Consider the following 18953-nt stretch of genomic DNA (forward strand, 5'->3'; position numbering starts at 1 on the left):
AGATGAAACCTCTGGTTCAGAGCCAGTATGCCGCTGCTATGGAGCAGCAAAAGGAGAGGTTTATGGGAAAACAACATGGTGGACTAAATGGACCAATCAGGAGGGCTCCTCTTAAATTCTGAACATACAGTTGTACCTTGGATCTCAAACGACTTGTGAGTCGAATGTTTTGGGTGGCAAACGCCACAAACCCGGAAGTGATTGTTCCGGTTTGCGAACATTCTTTAATCATCATCATTATCATCATTTATTATTTATACCCCGCCCATCTGGCTGAGTTTCCCCAGCCACTCTGGGCGGCTCCCAATCGAGTGTTAAAAACAATACAGCATTAAATATTAAAAACTTCCCTAAACAGGGCTGCCTTCAGGCTGTCTTTTAAAGATAGGTTAGCTGCTTATTTCCTTCACATCTGAAGGGAGGGCATTCCACAGGGCGGGCGCCACTACTGAGAAGGCCCTCTGCCTGGTTCCCTGTAACCTCGCTTCTCGCAATGAGGGAACCGCCAGAAGGCCCTCGGCGCTGGATCTCAGTGTCCGGGCTGAACGATGGGGGTGGAGACGCTCCTTCAGGTTCTTTGGAACCCAAACGTCCGCCGCAGCTCCCGATTGGCTGCAGGAGCTTCCTGCAGCCAATCGGAAGCCGTGCCTTGGTTTCCAAACCATTTTGGAAGTCAAACGGACTTCCAGAACGGATTCCGTTCGACTTCCAAGGTACGACTGTACTTGTTAGGAAGTCAGCCCCATGGAACACACAGGGCCTCACTTCAAAGTAAAAATGCCTAGGGTCACCCTGCACAATAACAGAGGAAGGCCGGTGCTGGAATCCAAAGACATGGCTTACATACCACAAAGCAGAGCTGCTGCAATAGTCAGCACAGTGCATTCACCCCCTCAGTGTATCTGTAACTGCTGGCATCAGAAGCTTGGTGTAAGCTCAGGGTTCTTGATCCCAGACAATTTTTGCCTTTTGTTCTTTATTCTTTTTGCTTCGGTTAGGAGTGAAATCATTGATGATATATAATGCTGTTCTGTCGGCAGGATGGGAATTCTGGGATGTGTCCTCTCAGCAGCGGTCCAACTGTGCAATGCAGCAACACGAAGTCAAAAACTGAATCTTTCAAGAGTGGTGTTTCCAGAGTGAAATCTTTTCTTCCCGTGCCCAGAAATAAAGTCAGCCAGTCTTCTCAGAACACTAAATGAAGCAGCAGCAGCAGCAATACAAGGCAAATAGAGGCAGTCAAAGACTCGAAAGAAGAAATTTGGAACATGCACACAAAAATACAACTTGAGAAATGCGAATAAACCTACCAATCTGCCATTCATTTTTCCCCCCTTCGGCCTTTGCGTAATCTTAGTTACCTTTGGAGAACAAATTTATTTACGAGTGTAAATAATTTTTAAATATGTTTTCTCGGTTGTATCTATGGGACCACAGTTTAATTTCTGTGTAAATAAGCTGTTTATAATGGGGAAAAAATATTAGATTATATTAAATTGAACTTTAGAAAGTGAGAGAGCTTCACAGATGATTTTCTAATCTGAAAACGTTTTATTGTTTAATTATATTCAGGGGTATCACTACAAAGAGTGTAAATAATACATGCATAGGCACACACACACACACACACACACACACTATATATATATATATATATATATATATATATATATATATATATGAATGAGAGACTTCATCCAGAGATATCTGTGTACAAAAGAGCTAGTACCACGTGTGATGTCTTAGTGGAGAGATGTGTTCTCCATTGCATTAAGATGCAGGTAGCAAATTCAGAAGGATTGACTGACTATCTGTACAGCAAAGTCAGTGTGTCAATTTGCTGTTTACTCATCACTTGCAATCAGAGACTCTCCTGGAGTTCCACTCTGCTAGTATGCAGTGGGATTCCCATGCAACAGGGTCCTATGTGAAAAACTAAGCAGTGGATCTGCTTTCGTTTCCTGTGTATACCGGGATCCTACAGGGGGTTACCTTAAAATGCTATTCTGTGTGTAATATCCCTACTGCCTGTAGAACAGGATCATTGGATATGGATGATAACCTTTATATATAGTTATATATACTGAAGTTCCCTGTGTTCTATTTCATACATTGGGTTGCACAATTCTGTACAGCACTGGCTTAAAGCTAATAATATACATGTGTTTTCAAGGCAAAAAAGAAAAAAAAGTTCACTTTCTGAAAAGTGAATGGAATGTGGCAATAATGGGAAGAATTGGGAATACTCCCCAGTTTCTTTCAGTTATAAACTGCATTAAATATTTCAATTGCCCATATTATTGGGTAGTTTGGTTTATTTCTTGTCTCAAACTCCTTTGTCGCTTCTCTTTTGCATTCCAGGTTCCTGTATGACTGATGATTTGTGCAGACTTTGTTTTTTCTGTTCAAAACAAGAACTCCAAAGCCATCATAATACGCAGTCTGTTGTCATTTGTCTCATGCTGCTTTTTATCACTAAAGAAAGAAAGCATTTAATTACGTAAATTATTATTATATATGCTATGCTATAAAAACTCCTCTACTTTTCTCATTTTTGACACATGCTAGAAATTTAGGGCATTTTACATTCAAAGATCGTTTTTCTTAATAGGACAGCACTTGATTAGCACGCAGTGGTCGTCAGGAGAAAAAGCAACAGCAATAAATTGGGCAATGTGACCCATTGGTGTATCCTGTCTAAAATAATGTTTTAACCGCTATTTCTTCCATCCTACATCCTTTTCGCTTGCAGAAGACTGTACCCTTTCAGTGTTCACACTGGGCACAGTTCCAAGACCCTGTCTTGAGATGACACTTTCAGTAAATGAATCGGTACAGATTACTTAAGAAAAACAGGCTACATAGCCGGCTGGTGAATTGCTAGGCACTTGCTGTGATAGCGCTATGAAGATGTGCAATCCAACATCTCTGCAAGAGAGTTTGTAAAAGTAAAGTCAGCAGTTACGTTAAATGTTCTCCTGGAATTTCATCTGTCATGCCAATAAAACCCTTTTGTACTGCAATTTCTGCAAATATGTTTGTTTCTGTCTTACGTGTGTGTGTGTGTGTGTGTGTGTGTGTGTGTGTGTGTGTTTGTAGTTTTATGTGTATTATCTGTGTGCATGTGCTGCAAAAACTGGAACTTGGAACTTCGTTTCCTACCTACTACTGCTTCCATGCTTTACATCACATCTTTAAGATAACCAGGACCCGGGTCTTAGCCAACATTCCCAATGGAATTCCCATTCTGTTTCCCACAGACTATATATTTATGCTCCCATTGCCTCCCCATAACAAGGCCTCTTATTCTTGGTTTTCCCCACTTCTCACTTGTCTTTTAAATTCTGTTACTAAAATCTTGGCACAAGTCAAATACAGTTTTAGAATAGGGAGAAAACGTGTATGATATATTTTTGCAAATATTAGTATTTTGTTCAACTCAACACTGAGTTGAGAATGGGATTCAAAAGTTATTAGCAACTTAACCCAGCGTGATCATTAACTGTGTGAATTTTAAGGAATTATTCGGCCACTAACAGTGCAATGATTTTCTTTCTTTTTTTTGCAAGTCTGCTTCACAAATCTGCAGTGGAACTCACTCTCAAGTTAGCGTGTATGTAGCATTGCAGCCTTGAAGTTCTTAAATGTTTGTTATTGTTTTTTAAATGTTGAGCATTAAATAATCAAAGATTTCCCAGAAAACAGTCATGGAATCCAGCCCTATGATTTTCTTGGTCAGATATCAGTCCCATTGAATTCAATGGGAGTCCACCCTGATTAAGTGCATACAGGGCTATAGCTCATTCTAAGAGGATGCTCCATACACCATCCCTAAGATCCACTGTAAATATGCAATCATAACAAATAATTTTGACTGAGCCTAGGGCTTGCCGATCGGAAGGCTGGCGATTCGAATCCCCGCGATGGGGTGAGCTCTCTGCTTCTGCCAACCTAGCAGTTCAAAAGCACGTCAAAGTGCAAGTAGATAAATAGGTATCACTCTGGTGGGAAGGTAAATGGCATTTCCGTGCGCTGCTCTGGTTCGCTAGAAGCGTCTTAATCATGCTGTCCACATGATCCAGAAGTTGTACGCTGGCTCCCTCAGCCAGTAAAGTGGGATGGGCGCCACAACCCCAGAGTCGTCCACAGCTGGACTTAATGGTCAGGGGTCTCTTTACCTTTACCTTCCTTCAATGAGGAAAGTAGAAATTTATCTGTGGGTATTTTGAAACACAACTATTTCATCTCTAGATAGAATATTATATTTTGAAAGAAGTCACATTTTCCTTGAGTATATGAATGAACCGATAATGATTGCGGTTTGAGCAGTTCAGTAACAGAGTGGTGTATGATTACAACAGGAAAACAAAGTGTAAAAACAGGGGGAAAGGTGTAAATACAGCTAAATTTAATTGATACCTAAATTAAATCTAATGAAATGGCCATGTTTGTCTAAACTCGTTGGTGTTATTCAGCCAAAAGCAAAAGTCTCAACCTGAAGTCCTCATCCCAATAAAAATTCAACATACACAAACTTCAGACTCTGGAGTAAATGAGCTGCTTTTGTGTGTGTGCAAGGATGAATGCTAACCAGCAGTGTTCAAGAGGAGCACGTCAGGGTCCCTTCCAACTCTGCAATTCTATTTGTTTCAGTTACTGGGCAGAATAAAGGCAGTTTTCACATTTTCTTATCTTGTCCTCAGCAGTGCTATTGACAGAAGGGCAAGTGCCCATTAAATTCCTGCTGCTTAGCAGTACTTTCCAGCTAAGAATTGCTCCACAGTACTCTTTTCATAAGTAACTAAACACGACACTGACATGGTCTCCAATCTACAGTGTAGACTAACCCTATGTGCATTGCCAGGTTTTGAATGCACATTTTAATTCCAATAAGCTCTGGTACCCATGTGGTTTGGTTGTGATAGCCAAGGGTTGTTCCAGACAATACATTTAAAGGAACTAACTGAGAGCAGAATCTGTAGATGCTTCAAGTCCTGAAACACACACTTGTAGGGAAACTCCCAAACTTTAGAAATCCAAATATACCTGAGAGCAGCATAATGTAATTATTAGACACTTATTTTCCCTTCCTGATAGTTCTGTGTCCTTGTTTTCTAAAACTACATTTTTTGTTTGTTTCAAATATGAGTCACAACAAGGCAAATTTTCACCAAACGCCTTCATGAGGAGCTTCACGCTTATTAAGCCAGCTGTGTTATTGATTCCTACCCGTCCCCTTTCAGGTGCAATTTGTCTAATCTTACATTTGATTCATTAAAATGCTCCCTTTAAATAAGATCCTGACTTTGCTTTGACTCCCCTGCCTTCTCCCGCTTCTAGATTACACAACTTGCTCGGTAGCTAGGGTTGCATGGGAAATGTTGGGAGTAAAAATCAGTTTCTAGAGGAAACTTTCCCAAGTTTTCATGTGGGATTCATCCAAGCACAGCTGCACATACCCAACCCAGCTGTTGATGATCCAGTGGTTGTATTTATTTATTGAAGCTATTTATTTTATTTATCGAACTATTTATTATTTATTTATTGAAGCTATTAATTGAAATGAGGGTGCTAATTTCCCCCTCCCTTTTGAAAAAAAAAAACCTCAGAATTTTGGAGTTACCAAACACCATCAGAATCAATAGCAGCACTTTTTGGTAGCTCCATCGCGTCATCAGCCGACTGACCCTGTGAATGTTCTTTTCCCCCCTTTCAAAATGTGCAAAAACAAAAATAAAAATTCCTTCAGGTGTCCTCTTTCCTGTTTTCTATTCTTGGAAACTTTACAAATAGAGATATATCGTTACAATTTATTCCAAGATGTTTAAAGTGACACTATTCATTGCACCAGGTGTTTCAGTGAATGTATGTGAGCAATTTGAGTTGCACAGACTTAATCTGCTTTGTCAAGTGGGAAAGTAGCTTATTTTTAGCGAGGCTACTGAATGAAACTGAATTTTGTGTAGCCTAAAATAACCTGCATCTATATTTGCCTACAAAAAATTGATCCAATAAAAAGGCACTGCGTTTTTTTTCAGCTGTATAGATTCTGTGTTTCTCCCTCTGGAGGCAACACAGCACAAGAAAAGTGTATCCGTTCTGCAGCACCATCTAGTGACAAGAAAGCGAAAAAGTTATAAGCAAACACTTTGTGAAGAACATTTCTTCAGCATACACGAGGATTCAGAGTTGTTGATATATTGGATATTTGTGTGCCGAACAGGATCAATTCTGTTTGCTTCGATGGTCCAACAACAGAATATACATTTGGCTTGTTCACCCAAACACCCTTGGATATAATTTGTGTTATCATATGCCAGAGAGACAGTGCACAACATGTTTGTTTTATTGACATATTGCACACAATAGCATCATGAAACTTGCTTGCAATTAAATTCACTTTCTATTTATTTTTTCCAGACCTAGCCGCTTAGTACCTTTTTGTATTACCTGATGGCAACCTGAATGGCAGGTGTTGTAGCTTGTAATATACAAAGTGTGGGTTAAGTTTTCTAGCTCTACAAATACATACAATGGCAACAATCCAGCAAATGCTAATCACAGCTATCGACTACTTTGCACAGAGGCCCCTGTGTATATAATGTAACCACACTTGAGTTGGGCAAGTGAGTCACTTGTACCTGTGTCCACACACCCACAAATGCATAGCACACAGAATGTAAAGTGTGATATGAGTCCAATGTCCTGTTACCAACACTGGGCTTTGTGAAGTCCATAAGCAAGACATAAGCAAGACCCTCTTCCACTATTGATCGTCCACTGGCATTCAATAGCAGACTGGCAATAGGCCTAGAGGTTCCATATAGCTATAATGACTAATATAATTCCATAGCCTCCTCTGTGAATTTCTCCCATCCCCTTAGAAAGCCACCTTGCCTTGCTTCAGTGAGTTCCACAGATTAACTGCATTACATAAAGAAGTACAGTGGCACCTCGGGTTACATACGCTTCAGGTTACAGACTCCGCTAACCCAGAAATAGTACCTTGGGTTAAGAACTTTGCTTCAGGATGAGAACAGAAACTGTGCTCCAGCGGCACAGCAGCAGCGGGAGGCCCCATTAGCTAAAGTGGTGCTTCAGGTTAAGAACAGTTTCAGGTTAAGAACAGACCTCCGGAACAAATTAAGTACTTAACCCGAGGTACCACTGTACTTCCTTTAGTCTAACAATTCACAGCACACTTGCATCTATGTTGTGCTTTCTGCGTAGGGGGACACACCTAGTTCACACATGCAGGCCTGACGTGCAGATTTGCTCTTAAGTACTACTGAAATAGGGACGCAGGTGGCGCTGTGGGTAAAACCTCAGTGCCTAGGACTTGCCAATCGCATGGTCGGCGGTTCGAATCCCCGCGGCGGGGTGAGCTCCTGTCTTTCGGTCCCAGCTCCTGCCCACCTAGCAGTTCGAAAGCACCCCTAAGTGCAAGTAGATAAATAGGTACCGCTTTATAGCGGGAAGGTAAACGGCTTTTCCGTGTGCTGCGCTGGTGCTGGCTCGCCAGAGCAGCTTTGTCACGCTGGCCACGTGACCTGGAAGTGTCTCCGGACAGCGCTGGCCCCCGGCCTCTTAAGTGAGATGGGCGCACAACCCTAGAGTCGGACACGACTGGCCCGTACGGGTAGGGGTACCTTTACCTTTACCTTTTACTACTGAAATAAATGGAACCAAAATGGATAATGCATTGCCTTCCATAGGGCTTCCATACAACTGAAGCCGTGCATGGAGATAATTTCTGTACGGTTGGCAGTGTAAAATAGCACCATCGTTCCCTGGCACACATGCACTTTTTTTTTAGTACGTCTTCAATCTGGATTCAAGCTATACCTGGGAAATGGATTTCTCCTCCTATAAGAAAGATGCATGTACAGCAATTGGAAAAACCCATTGACCAGTGTCAACGTCAAGAGAAGATACAACAAAATAGTAGTGCAAAACTATCTCCCTGCCTAAGCCCTGCCATGTAAGGATCATGTTACTAATTCTTAAAAACTATTTTACTTAAGCAGAAGACGTTAGCCTTCTTTAGCAACACAGTTCAAATCTCCTTGGTTTTGAAACAAGCAGGGTTTTCGCCCTACAACGGGCAATGCCAGCTTCTGGCATGTGAAGGATGGCACCTAGGTCTGCCTGCTTCTCCCAGGACTCGCTGAGAGTAGCTTATCCAGGGTCCTTCAAGACCTGGAACTAGGTCTGATCTGCTATGAAACAAAAGCTCCACATCTCCTACATTACATATGTTCCACCCACTGCAACAGGACTGGGTCTAAACCGACCGTAGGAGGAAAAAGCTCTGACAAGGTTAGAGCCTCACATTCTCTTCAACACAATGTTCACATTGCATATTAAAATTAAGACAACAACAAGAAAGCAAAGCAGCAGTTGATACATTTGTGGGGATACTGCCCACACACCAGTTTTTTTTCTAAAACACATAGTAAATTTGAGCTAAAAAATATTTTTGTTGTTGTTCAAATATATAACAATTATTTGTATACAAATATAGTCTTCGTGATATGCGATTCCTCTTAAAATACAGGATTTTCTTAATAAGCAAATCTTTCCCATCTCTGAATAAAGATATTAAATAAATATTCCAAGGAAGGTCCTGTCAACTGCAAAATGGAACTGTATAAAAGAAGATCATCACAAAAGTCAATTCCTCTTTCATCCGTGCAGATGAACTGCTATTTTCATTTTTTAAAATACCGTACTAGTTGAAAAAATGTCCGCTGCTCCCCAACCCCCAATCAACCTCAATAAGATTGCTAGAATAAGTTTGGAAGATTTCATTTTAAGTGTAAAAATTCCCATTGTCATATTTACCTAGACATTTTGTGTCCTAACCAGCTGTGTTCATCAAGATCTGCATATTCTAAACTGTGGCTTTCCCCTTTTCTCACTCACCGAAATGCAACAATTCTGTAGAATATTGCTTTTCCTTGACTTTTTATTTCAGAAAGTGCTCAGCATAAGGACAGTCCATTGTTTACACTTGAACCTACAGTTCGTGTGCTTAGCTTCCGCTGACTTCAGGTCTAAGGGAGTCTATTGCATATAGTGAGTCTAATATAAATGAGATTCTTTTTTCCTTTAAAAAAATGCATAATCCCCTCACCTACTTACATGTAATGTCAGGTTCATAAATGCTTGCAAATGTACTGAAATCTACCTGGTCTAAAGGTGTCTACATTCGTCTAGGGCAATATTATAATTCTATTTAATGCAACTGACAAAATGCCCACTGATTTTCACTAGAGTGGCTTGATTCGAATAAATACAACTCAAGTAACTGATTTCAATTCAACTTTCTAATTTGTGTATGTTCTGAACAAGCATGGATGTTTTATAAAAAGTAATTTGTTTACAACTGAATAGAACTTCTGTACTGTGTGAAAGAATGAACCCAATTGTCTGACCATGTTTCCATGTCTTTTCCACTACAGCATTTAGGAGAAACTGTGAAATTCTTCCTGTTTGGTGCTCTCATTCTCCCACAAGTATAGCAGTTTTGCACACCAACCATCACTGACTTGAAAAGCCCAGCACTTTCAAGAACAAAAGCATGGTAATTGCTGTGTCCTTCCAGACACAGAAAACAAATGTCTCTGCTGTTTAGTTGACAGCCTAAATATTTATAATTTGTGTAATAATAAATATAATTCATGACCTGCATTTGTAACTCTTGACCTCAAACCACCCCAAAATGCATTTTTAAAAACGCTGGATTGTTGTTGTTTTTTTACACAGAAAAGCAGGCTTTTCACTGTGTTTCGTAGTGAGCTATGGATTCAGTTTGAAAAGACGAGTGTAGACTTTGATGTGCTTGTTACGACATTCACATTATTTTTAAAGAGGCAGCTAATACAACTGAAATGTTTGGAGATTTTGATCATCCATCTTGATAAAAGATCTTCCTATGTGGACAAGAAGCAGAAGAGATGGGGGCAGCTTCGGGGGGAAGGGATACTGCCTAATGCATCAATCCTTCATAACCAAACTCGCCCTTGGAATGAAGTTTTTTTTGCAGAGATATATACATATTCATGTGCTTGCTTTTGCACTTCTTTTCTGACATTCTCCCAGAATGCTTCCTGTTAAATTGCAACGAGACACCACCTCGATAAATTTTCACAACCGGGTTTCTTGCACTTCTTCTTCGGTTTCTTCTTGCAAGGCACTTATTTTAGGCCTCGACATCCGTTTGCTTGAGTTCCTGGGATGCACCGGGAAGAGTCTGACACGATCGGAATGGCTGATGGCTTGACGGAAAGAATTCTTTTCACTGAGCAGCTTCTGGATGGATTCGTATTGCGTGACTTTGTTCTCTTCTATCACCTGGTTAAGAAGAGGTTGGGTACAGTTATAAAAGAGCAACGCTTGGCTTGTGAATGGTTATATTTAAGCCAATAACATAATTACAGGACTGAATTATGGTTAGTAATTGAATTATCTACTCCATTTACATTCCACCCTTTCTGTTCCCAGGAAATCTTGCATGTAGACATTGCCCAGAGCCAAATCATCTTAAATTCAGATATAGGGCAGATCTACACTCTTGGTTTTTAACACTAAAAGGGAATGGTTCTGATAACCATATTGCCATATGTTCTTTTTTTCCAACGTTAATAATGAGTCATTAAAATGTGACACCAGAGGGAGCTGCAGAGCGACCCCCTTCCAGACACAAGGTAGACCTTGAAAGGAAGTGAAAGAGAAACCAAATGGGACTTTTCCCCATCTTGATGTTTAAGAATGATATTTTTAATAGGTGAGAGTAGATACAGCCATAGTCAGGGGTGTTTTTTTTCAGGGAGAATTCCTAGGAACTAAGTTCCGGCACTTCTCAAGTGGGCACAATTGCCATTCTAAGAAGATGAAGAAGGTGTTCATGGTGAGTTGCGCCACCTCTTTTTCTAGAAAAATAGCACTGGTACAGTTACTTCAGGATATTTCCATTGGCCCAACACAGTGGGCAGCATTCCACTAACTTGTTCTGTCAGCACAATAACTTTTGTATGCACTGTGGTAGGAAGGCGCTGCCGGCGATTATACCTCACTGGCTGCCCATATATACCTGCAGCCAATGCCTTTTCAGCCAATTTGAACTGCAGCAGCTGGCAGGAACTTGAGCCAGCTACCCAGGCGGCCAAGGGGAATTCCCTCAATGACCACTTGGCCATGTGCGTTCTGTTTTCACTGCCTGGGGATGGTGACTGAGAGCAAGGATCCGCAACAACCGCCCACCCAGTGCAAGGGGTAAGTGTCCATTGTATGCACAATAAAACCTCTCCTCTCCCCTCTCCCCCCACACCCTAAATCTGTTCCAGGAGTTTCCACAGCCCTCCAGAGCACATTTGGGATGGGCACAGAGCACATGTGCGGAGGGAGAATTCCACTGCACAAGCAATGCGTTGGATAACGCCCAATATTGTTCTGCACTGTTCATTAACAGATCCATTGCATGGTATAAGGCATTCCATTTATTTGTATTTCACTAGGTAGACTGCCTTGTGCAGCTGCTCAGAGAAGATATTATAATATGAAAAGAGTAATTTTTGCACCCTTCCTTCCTTCCTCCCCCAAAAAGTTCACGTCTGTGTGTGCAAGAAATGAGGGGCAATAATGGGGAAATAGCACTGGAACTTGGAAAACATTTACCATTTAAAAATTGTGTCTACCTGGGAAGCCATTCTATCTGCCTAGTGTGCATGAGTAAGAGAGAGAAAATGCGGCTGTGAAAAATGTTGCATGAACAGTTTGTGCTGTTGTTGACTTATGTGTTCTCGCTATCAGAACTGAGAAGTAAAACTGTAAATCATGTATTAGACAGTTGTGTCCAGGACGGTTAGTACTTTGATACAGAACTTGGCATTTCCTTCTTCATATCTCCCCTTTTATAGAAGTGAAAGAATCTGGAAGATGAGCAGTATCAAGCCAGATACTATTGGCATTCAAAGTGGTGATCAGTTTCCTTCTGAGACTCCAGAATCACAGTTCCTAACATAACTTGCTAGGTTCTTGAAAAATTCTCCTCTGCTTTATAAGGAAGGAGAAAATACCTTAGCATAGCATACTTTGCTCTCCAACTATTGTCTATATTTATTTAATGCTTTTATAAGTCACCTCCTGCCACAAGGTGACCTAAAGCAGTTTACATAGAGCAATCAAAACAATATAAATGAAAATCCCAAAATACAGTTTAAACCAGGCAATAGAACAATTATGAGCAACAAAACTAGTAACAGCAACTCAAGTATCAATAAGCATCTTGTTTGAAATACTCTAACTATTTGCCCTTTGGCATGATTGTATTGATTATTCAAGGAGCGGGGAATACCTACAGTACATTGTGCATCTCCATAAGTAAGTCTAATGGGATAGCACAGAATGCAAACATTGTGCTATCAAAGAATTCTTCTGAAAAATGTGTATTTTTGGATTAAGCTCAAAAACTAGACTTCTGGTTCTAAAGGTGCACCATATTTTAGGAAGTGTGACTAGCAGTGTTGTAAACAGCCATTTCATGCAAAAAAAAAAAATTAATTAAGCACATATAATTTACACCTGTTAGAACATCATGTTGGTTGGGATATAAAGTTCGCACATGTCCATGGTGTCTTTGGACCAGAAAATACAAACACAGCTTGTGATATTGCAGGGCCTGCTATTCCAATGAAAGAAGTCCAGAACACCACTGGACATGCTCCAAGCCCTTAGGTAAAGTAAAGGTAAAGGAACCCCTGACCATTAGGTCCAGTTGTGGCCGACTCTGGGGTTGCGGCGCTCATCTCGCTTTACTGGCCGAGGGAGCCGGCGTACAGCTTCCAGGTCATGTGGCCAGCATGACTAAGCCGCTTCTGGCGAACCAGAGCAGCACATGGAAATGCAGTTTACCTTCCTGCCAGAGCGGTACCTATTTATCTACTTGCACTTTGATGTGCTTTCGAACTGCTAGGTTGGCAGGAGCTGGGACCGAACAAGCGGAGCTCACCCCATCGCGGGGATTAAAACCGCCGACCTGCTGATCAGCAAGTCCTAGGCTGTGTGGTTTAACCCACAGCGCCACCCGTGTCCCTCTGCTCCAAGCCCTTACTCATGCCTAAAAGTAGCTATTTGGATCTACCTCGGACATAGCGCCTAATTCTTGACAGGCACTCACCAAATATCGCTGGCATTCCATTAGTGCTTCTAGCCTGTGTTCCGAGAGTATAACTGTACAGTTTGCAAAAGCCTGCTTGAGAGTCTTTTTAATGACTTGGAAAGTCCTGAAAGGTAAACAAGTTTTAATATGCAGAAGAATGAAATATAAACTTTTGGTTACATGCAGTTGACACTTTTACAGTATTTGCTAGGGTTTTTACAGCATTGCAATAGGGAAGTTTCAGTTCAGATGAAATGTTAGCATGACACCTACTGTTGCTACAGTGACTACTCCTGCAATGCGACTACTGAAGTAGTTGCTCAGTATTTTGTTCTGAAGTAACTGTTTCCATTCACTTCTTGCCTTGACCAGACAAGGTTGGAAAAAGGTCAATATCTGCTGTAGGAAACCAGAAGGTCTATGCTGACATTGCAGAGTTAAACCACCTTGATAGTGATTTCCTCTCCCAAGGCAACCCCAAGAGTGACCAGGATGGTGAGGGTTCCCATAAGGAATGGTTAAAAGAGGTAGGGATGTTTATTCTGGAGAAGAGACACGATTGCTGCCTTCAGAGAACTGCAACACTTTCCTCACTGCAAGAAGTGAAATGACAGGGAACCAGGCAGAGGGCCTTCTCGGTAGTGGCACCTGCCCTGTGGAATGCCTTCCCATCAGATGCCAAGGAGATTAATAACCATACAACTTGTAGAAGACATCTGAAGGCAGCCCTGTATAGGGAAATTGTTTAAATGATTGATGTGCTATTATGCTTTTATATTTGTTGAAAGCTTCCAGAGTGGCTGGGAGAAGCCAGTCAGATGAGCGGGCTACAAATCATCATCATCATCATCATCATCACAAAAAACGGGAGTGGAGCTTTCTCTGTTGGTCTAAAGGGGAGGACTAGAACCAATGGGTGATAATGCCTGGGAAACAGTTTTCAGCTAAATGTTAGGAGAATCTACCCAATGGAACAGGCCATTTAAAAGTGGGAAAGACTGCCTCAAAAGGTGACACGTTCACTTTCACTGGAAGTATTTCAGCAGAGGTCAGATGGCAAATGTAAAACAAGGAGAATTACTATTATTAACATGATAATGTTTTATTCTATTCCAGTATGAAAACAACTGGACAAAATATTTGTCTTGTACTTACTTAGGATCAAGATGAGCACTTGGTTCATCCAGAAGAAGAATTTTTGCTTTGCTGAGAATTGATCTGGCAAGACACATTAATTGTTTATGTCCATGGCTGAGGACATAGCCACCGTCCAAAAGGACAAAATCAAGCTTGCCTGGAAATTGCTCTATTACAGATTTCAGTCCAACCTGAAGGAGATAAGAATAGGGTTGGGAGGCAGTGGGAGATAAGTATTCTGTTTCACACAAATTGGTTTTCTTTCTTGCAAAGGTTATGACTATTTGGCCTTAATCCACAGCACTAGGCATCTAGACCCACATGATGAGGGGTGCAGACAATTTCATTCTCAAATAACACCCTCCCGTGTCACACGATAAGATGATTTTGGGAATGGACTTTGAAAAGTTTGATGTGTTAGCCAGACTGCGTGGCTTAGGGACATCTCCTAAACAATGACTTCTAGGTTACAAATGCTACAGATTATAGCCACAGAAACAGAACACAGAGATGCCATCACAGGAACGCTCGGAAAACAAAGGAGTGCCCTGCACTCCTCCCTTTGATAGTTTAATAGGTTCAGTTCAGAATAAACAGTAATATATACTTAAGGCCTAGAGCTCCATCAGAAATGGTGAGCTTATGTTGAAATCTATTTAATCTGTGAGTAATAGTAATGATATATACACCATCACATAATTTATATCATCACAACGATTGTTCCTTCTTAATAGGAAACACTGGCTATAATTTGAAACCTGCTTTAACAGTCAAGGTAGGCATAGAACAGCATTGGATTCAGCCAATTAACCACACTTACACTAGATAAAACCTCTAAATGTGTGTGTCATCCATTTCCCATAACTGGTCATCTGGAACAAATGGTCGCCATTTTTAAATGTCTACTGTGGTCAGTGGGCCTTATTAGAATTTCAATTATACACAAAGGGGATTATACCGCGTAACTGAGAGCACCAGAAATTTATAGGTTAGTAAAAAGTATCTTTTGATGTACTATAGGGACACACATTTTATGAGCGCCAAGCTTCTCTTTTTAAAAAAAGACCTAACATTCACATTCAGCAGGCACTCTCGCTTATACTGTTTTTCGGCACCTGCTAAAACCTTTGTTTCAGCAAGTCTATCCAGACACATAATTTAGCTATGTATATTTGCTTTTAATATTTTCTGATGTTATCTGTGAATTATGGTTAATTATTTCAGGTACACAAAGGGGAGATTTATTTTACTAAGCGATTTATAAATAAAATTAGTAGGAACAGACACCTTGCATAGCTTGCACATATTAGCATACTTGACAGCCAAATTCAAAGCTGGATAACAGGGGCCATTTAATTGGATTTAATCTAAGGTGTCCACACTGACAATTTTTCATGTTATCCGCTCCTCTTCCTAAGATACTTAGCTTGTAGTATTTGTATTACATCATGCACTGTGTCTCAGTGACAGCTATACTTACAGGGATTCTTCCTCCACACTTGTAATCTATTTTCAAAACAGGCACAAAAATTGGAATAGTGCCATTTATTAATAGCGCTGCACTCTAAATAAATAGTGCTACGCTCTTCTCTTCCAGTAGGTATATCTGATCTCTGTGTTACTAAATTACTCTCCTCCACCACCAAAACTTCCCCTGCCCATGACATCCCTGTAAATGGCTGACAGAAAAGAAGCCCAAATTTCAAAAATAAACCAACCAATCAAGACAAATCTTTAAAGGTTTGTAGGTTAGATTTATTGCATATTCCTTTGTACTCCTTAAGATGATAGGAATTATTTTTTAAAAAAAAAAACCACAACAACCTGTTAATATTTTAAATACAGTGACTCGCTATCTGATTTATATATTCTTGAGAAAAAGAATTCAGCTGCTTCTCTCCCTCTCCGTGTGTGTGTGTGTGTGTGTGTGTGTGTGAAGCATATCTTCGTAAGTGCTTCAGTGAATAGATTTTCTATCTTCTTTTGAGGTTTGCCTCACTTTATTTATGAGTGGTGACCCACATTTTCAATCATATATTAAAACATATTTAAAAGCGGTGCTGTGCTACAACATCTTAACAGCAGGCACCCAACTAGATGCTTTGGCAAAAAGAAGTGTTTGTGCAGATGTTGAATGAGCTTGAAAAGGCAAAGGAAAAATGTTGTGAAACTGCAAATGAAGGCTATGAGGTAATACTAAGAAGATGTGGTATGAACAGTTATGGAAGCAAAACACACACAAAAATATAAGAGGGGGCAAAACAACGATGGAAGACATGGCCCGATCTAATTTAAATCAAAGAGTTATTGCGAAATAACTTTTTTACAATAGTTTAATCATCCTCTTTAAACAATGGGCTCTGTGATCTATGATCCTTGAGAGGTGGTTCAATGAAGCATTGGATCTCCCTCTCTAAAGATGGAGCGAAAAGTCCAACTGCCACCCTGGAAACTTCCAGAGAATTTGCTTTCTGAATATCTGAGCTCTGAAAAGGAGTGGGCCAACTGCCAGACTCAGGGAAGGAATGGATTCAGATGATCCATAGCCTTCCCAGTTTGTCAACGCATGTCCAAACCACAGAGAAGTGTATGCCAACCCTGTAGTTGGCATTCTCTATTTTCCTTCTACTGAGAGAGAAATTGCCTTACATCAAAGGGATTCTGGGGCATCTTCTGTGTCCCAGTTAGGAAAATCTACTCTGCAATCTCCTACTGCTGCTTACCTTGTATGTGGTGGGATCCTGTAGGAGTGTTAGTGAGACTTTGCAAGGAAGTGGTCTAGTACAGAAAATCAGGACCCTGGTCAGCTCCCCGTGGAGGCAGCTCCAAGGAAGCTCCCACTGAGTAGGAGTGCCAAAAGTATGTGGCCTTGGAAAAACTTTTGGACAGAACTGATGAAGGCACATCCTTGAACCTGCTTTCAAGCAGATGCTACAAGGTGTCAGGAGCTTGTCCTACACTCGAGTAGGACCCTGGTAGACACACATGCCTGACTGGCATATTCTCTCCCTCCTGGTCATTCGTTCGGGAGCTTCAAAAGCTTTCTTCAGCCCGAACATCACAACAACCGATGCCAACAGACACCGGCACACTTAGGGATCCGTAGAGTCTTCGCAGCTTGTGTAACGGACCTCAGCAACTCAGCATTTTGGGTAATCTAGTTTATTTACATGTAAACACACACAGAGCACTGCAACATGGCTTCCTCTCTCTCTAGCATCAGACAGCAAAGAGAAAAAGAACAAGGGACAATAGTCCCACTTCACGGGACACAGTAACACAAACATCCTGTCTCCGTCACTTCCCACTCTGTGGAGTCAAAACATACACTGTCATGTGAAAGACAACAATCCCATGACTGCAATCACAGAGCAGGAATTCTAACACAAGGAACTCTTTCAAGTCCTCAACTGGAGCACTTGAGAAAGGCTAGACTGGCCACTCTCTAATCTAAGTCTTGTAATTACAACCTACTGATACACTAGTACCCAGCCAAATGAAATAAACTGGATAACCACTAGGCATTCGGGGGAAGTGGCATCCTGGTTATGGAATAGACTTTTTGGAAATGTTCACTTGGCTCCATTTTTATGATCATTTCAGTACCAGGTGAATACAATCCTTATTCACCCATTATTTTGTTTCATAATTTATGTTAGTTTTAAACTGAGTTTTATACTGTGTTTCAGGTTTGTTTGTTTTTTTAAAAAAACCATTTTTTACTGTTTTTTTATTATGGTTTATATTGTATTTTAATGTTGTGCTATTTTATTTCATTGTCTTGTGAGCTGTCCAGACAACTTCTGTTTTGGGGTAGCTATATAAATATAGCAAGCAAGCAAGTAAGTAAATAAATACATACATTTCTGCTTCCTTACCCGATCAGCAAATGAATGCAATTACATATGATTACAAATTTTTAAGTAGTTTTAAAAATGCACAAGGCAGACATACTAAATTAAAATGAGCAACAAATATCTGTAGTTGTCCACACCACACTTTCCTTAATGAGACAGCAATTTATCTAGGAGAAGGGAAAAGTCTGATCTGCAACATCTTATCAGAGGGCAGTAACAAAGTTATTGGGCCATTTTGGCTGGATCTAGACACATCAAAAAAACGTTTCAGTTAAACGTGTAAACTTTGTATGAGAAATCGGGTTGGCAAAAACAAAACTCCACAGCGCCATCTGGTGCCACTGTCTTATAATGCATATACAACGCATATAAAGCACTTTTTATTTGTCAATGTAGCTGAGGCCCTTGTCATGCCTTGACCACTTGGGAATTATATTGCTCTTCCTGAAAACTAACAAAGATGGGCATTCCTACCTCCTCAGCAACTTTCCATAGTTCTTCATCAGTCCACTGTCCATAAGGGTCCAAGTTCTTTCGAAAAGATCCAGAAAATATGAACACTTTCTGTGGAAGTAGAACAAAACAAATTAAAAAAACCTGTTAGCAGAATTTATGTGGAAGAGCTAAGGCTATAGCTGATAAAACAGCCATTTTCTGTTCCTCTTCAAACATGACTGGCTGATTAACATCCTGTTCCCTTTTAAATGTGTTAGTGGGAGCAGGTGGGGGACAGGTATGGGGTCACAGCTCTCTTCTCGCTTTCAGGCCGAGGAAACCAGCGTTTGTCCACAGACAGC

The 18953-nt window shown here is 40.7% G+C and overlaps 2 protein-coding genes across 4 annotated transcripts in view; one reads left to right on the forward strand and one right to left on the reverse strand.

Moving 5' to 3' along the window:
- Nucleotides 1–3023, forward strand: part of CTTNBP2 (cortactin binding protein 2) — a 112172-nt gene extending 109149 nt beyond the window's left edge. The window contains exon 23 of one of the 2 annotated variants that reach the window (XM_028747697.2): nucleotides 2362–3023. In XM_028747697.2, the coding sequence (XP_028603530.2) occupies nucleotides 2362–2373 (12 nt within the window). In that variant the 3' untranslated portion in view covers nucleotides 2374–3023. Of the gene's footprint in view, nucleotides 1–1040; nucleotides 2298–2361 lie in introns of those variants that run through there. The other variant, XM_028747696.2, reaches the window with a different exon arrangement.
- A 3300-nt stretch (nucleotides 3024–6323) lies between these two features.
- CFTR (CF transmembrane conductance regulator) overlaps nucleotides 6324–18953 on the reverse strand; it is a 92149-nt gene continuing 79519 nt past the window's right edge. For both annotated transcript variants that reach the window (XM_028746566.2, XM_077935867.1), the window contains 4 exons: nucleotides 18631–18720; nucleotides 14318–14490; nucleotides 13181–13286; nucleotides 6324–10356 (listed from right to left, as the gene is read on the reverse strand). In XM_028746566.2, the coding sequence (XP_028602399.2) occupies nucleotides 10150–10356; nucleotides 13181–13286; nucleotides 14318–14490; nucleotides 18631–18720 (576 nt within the window). In that variant the 3' untranslated portion in view covers nucleotides 6324–10149. The remainder of the gene's footprint in view (nucleotides 10357–13180; nucleotides 13287–14317; nucleotides 14491–18630; nucleotides 18721–18953) is intronic.

The sequence above is a fragment of the Podarcis muralis genome, chromosome 10 (assembly GCF_964188315.1).
Source record: "Podarcis muralis chromosome 10, rPodMur119.hap1.1, whole genome shotgun sequence".
Taxonomy (NCBI): domain Eukaryota; kingdom Metazoa; phylum Chordata; class Lepidosauria; order Squamata; family Lacertidae; genus Podarcis; species Podarcis muralis.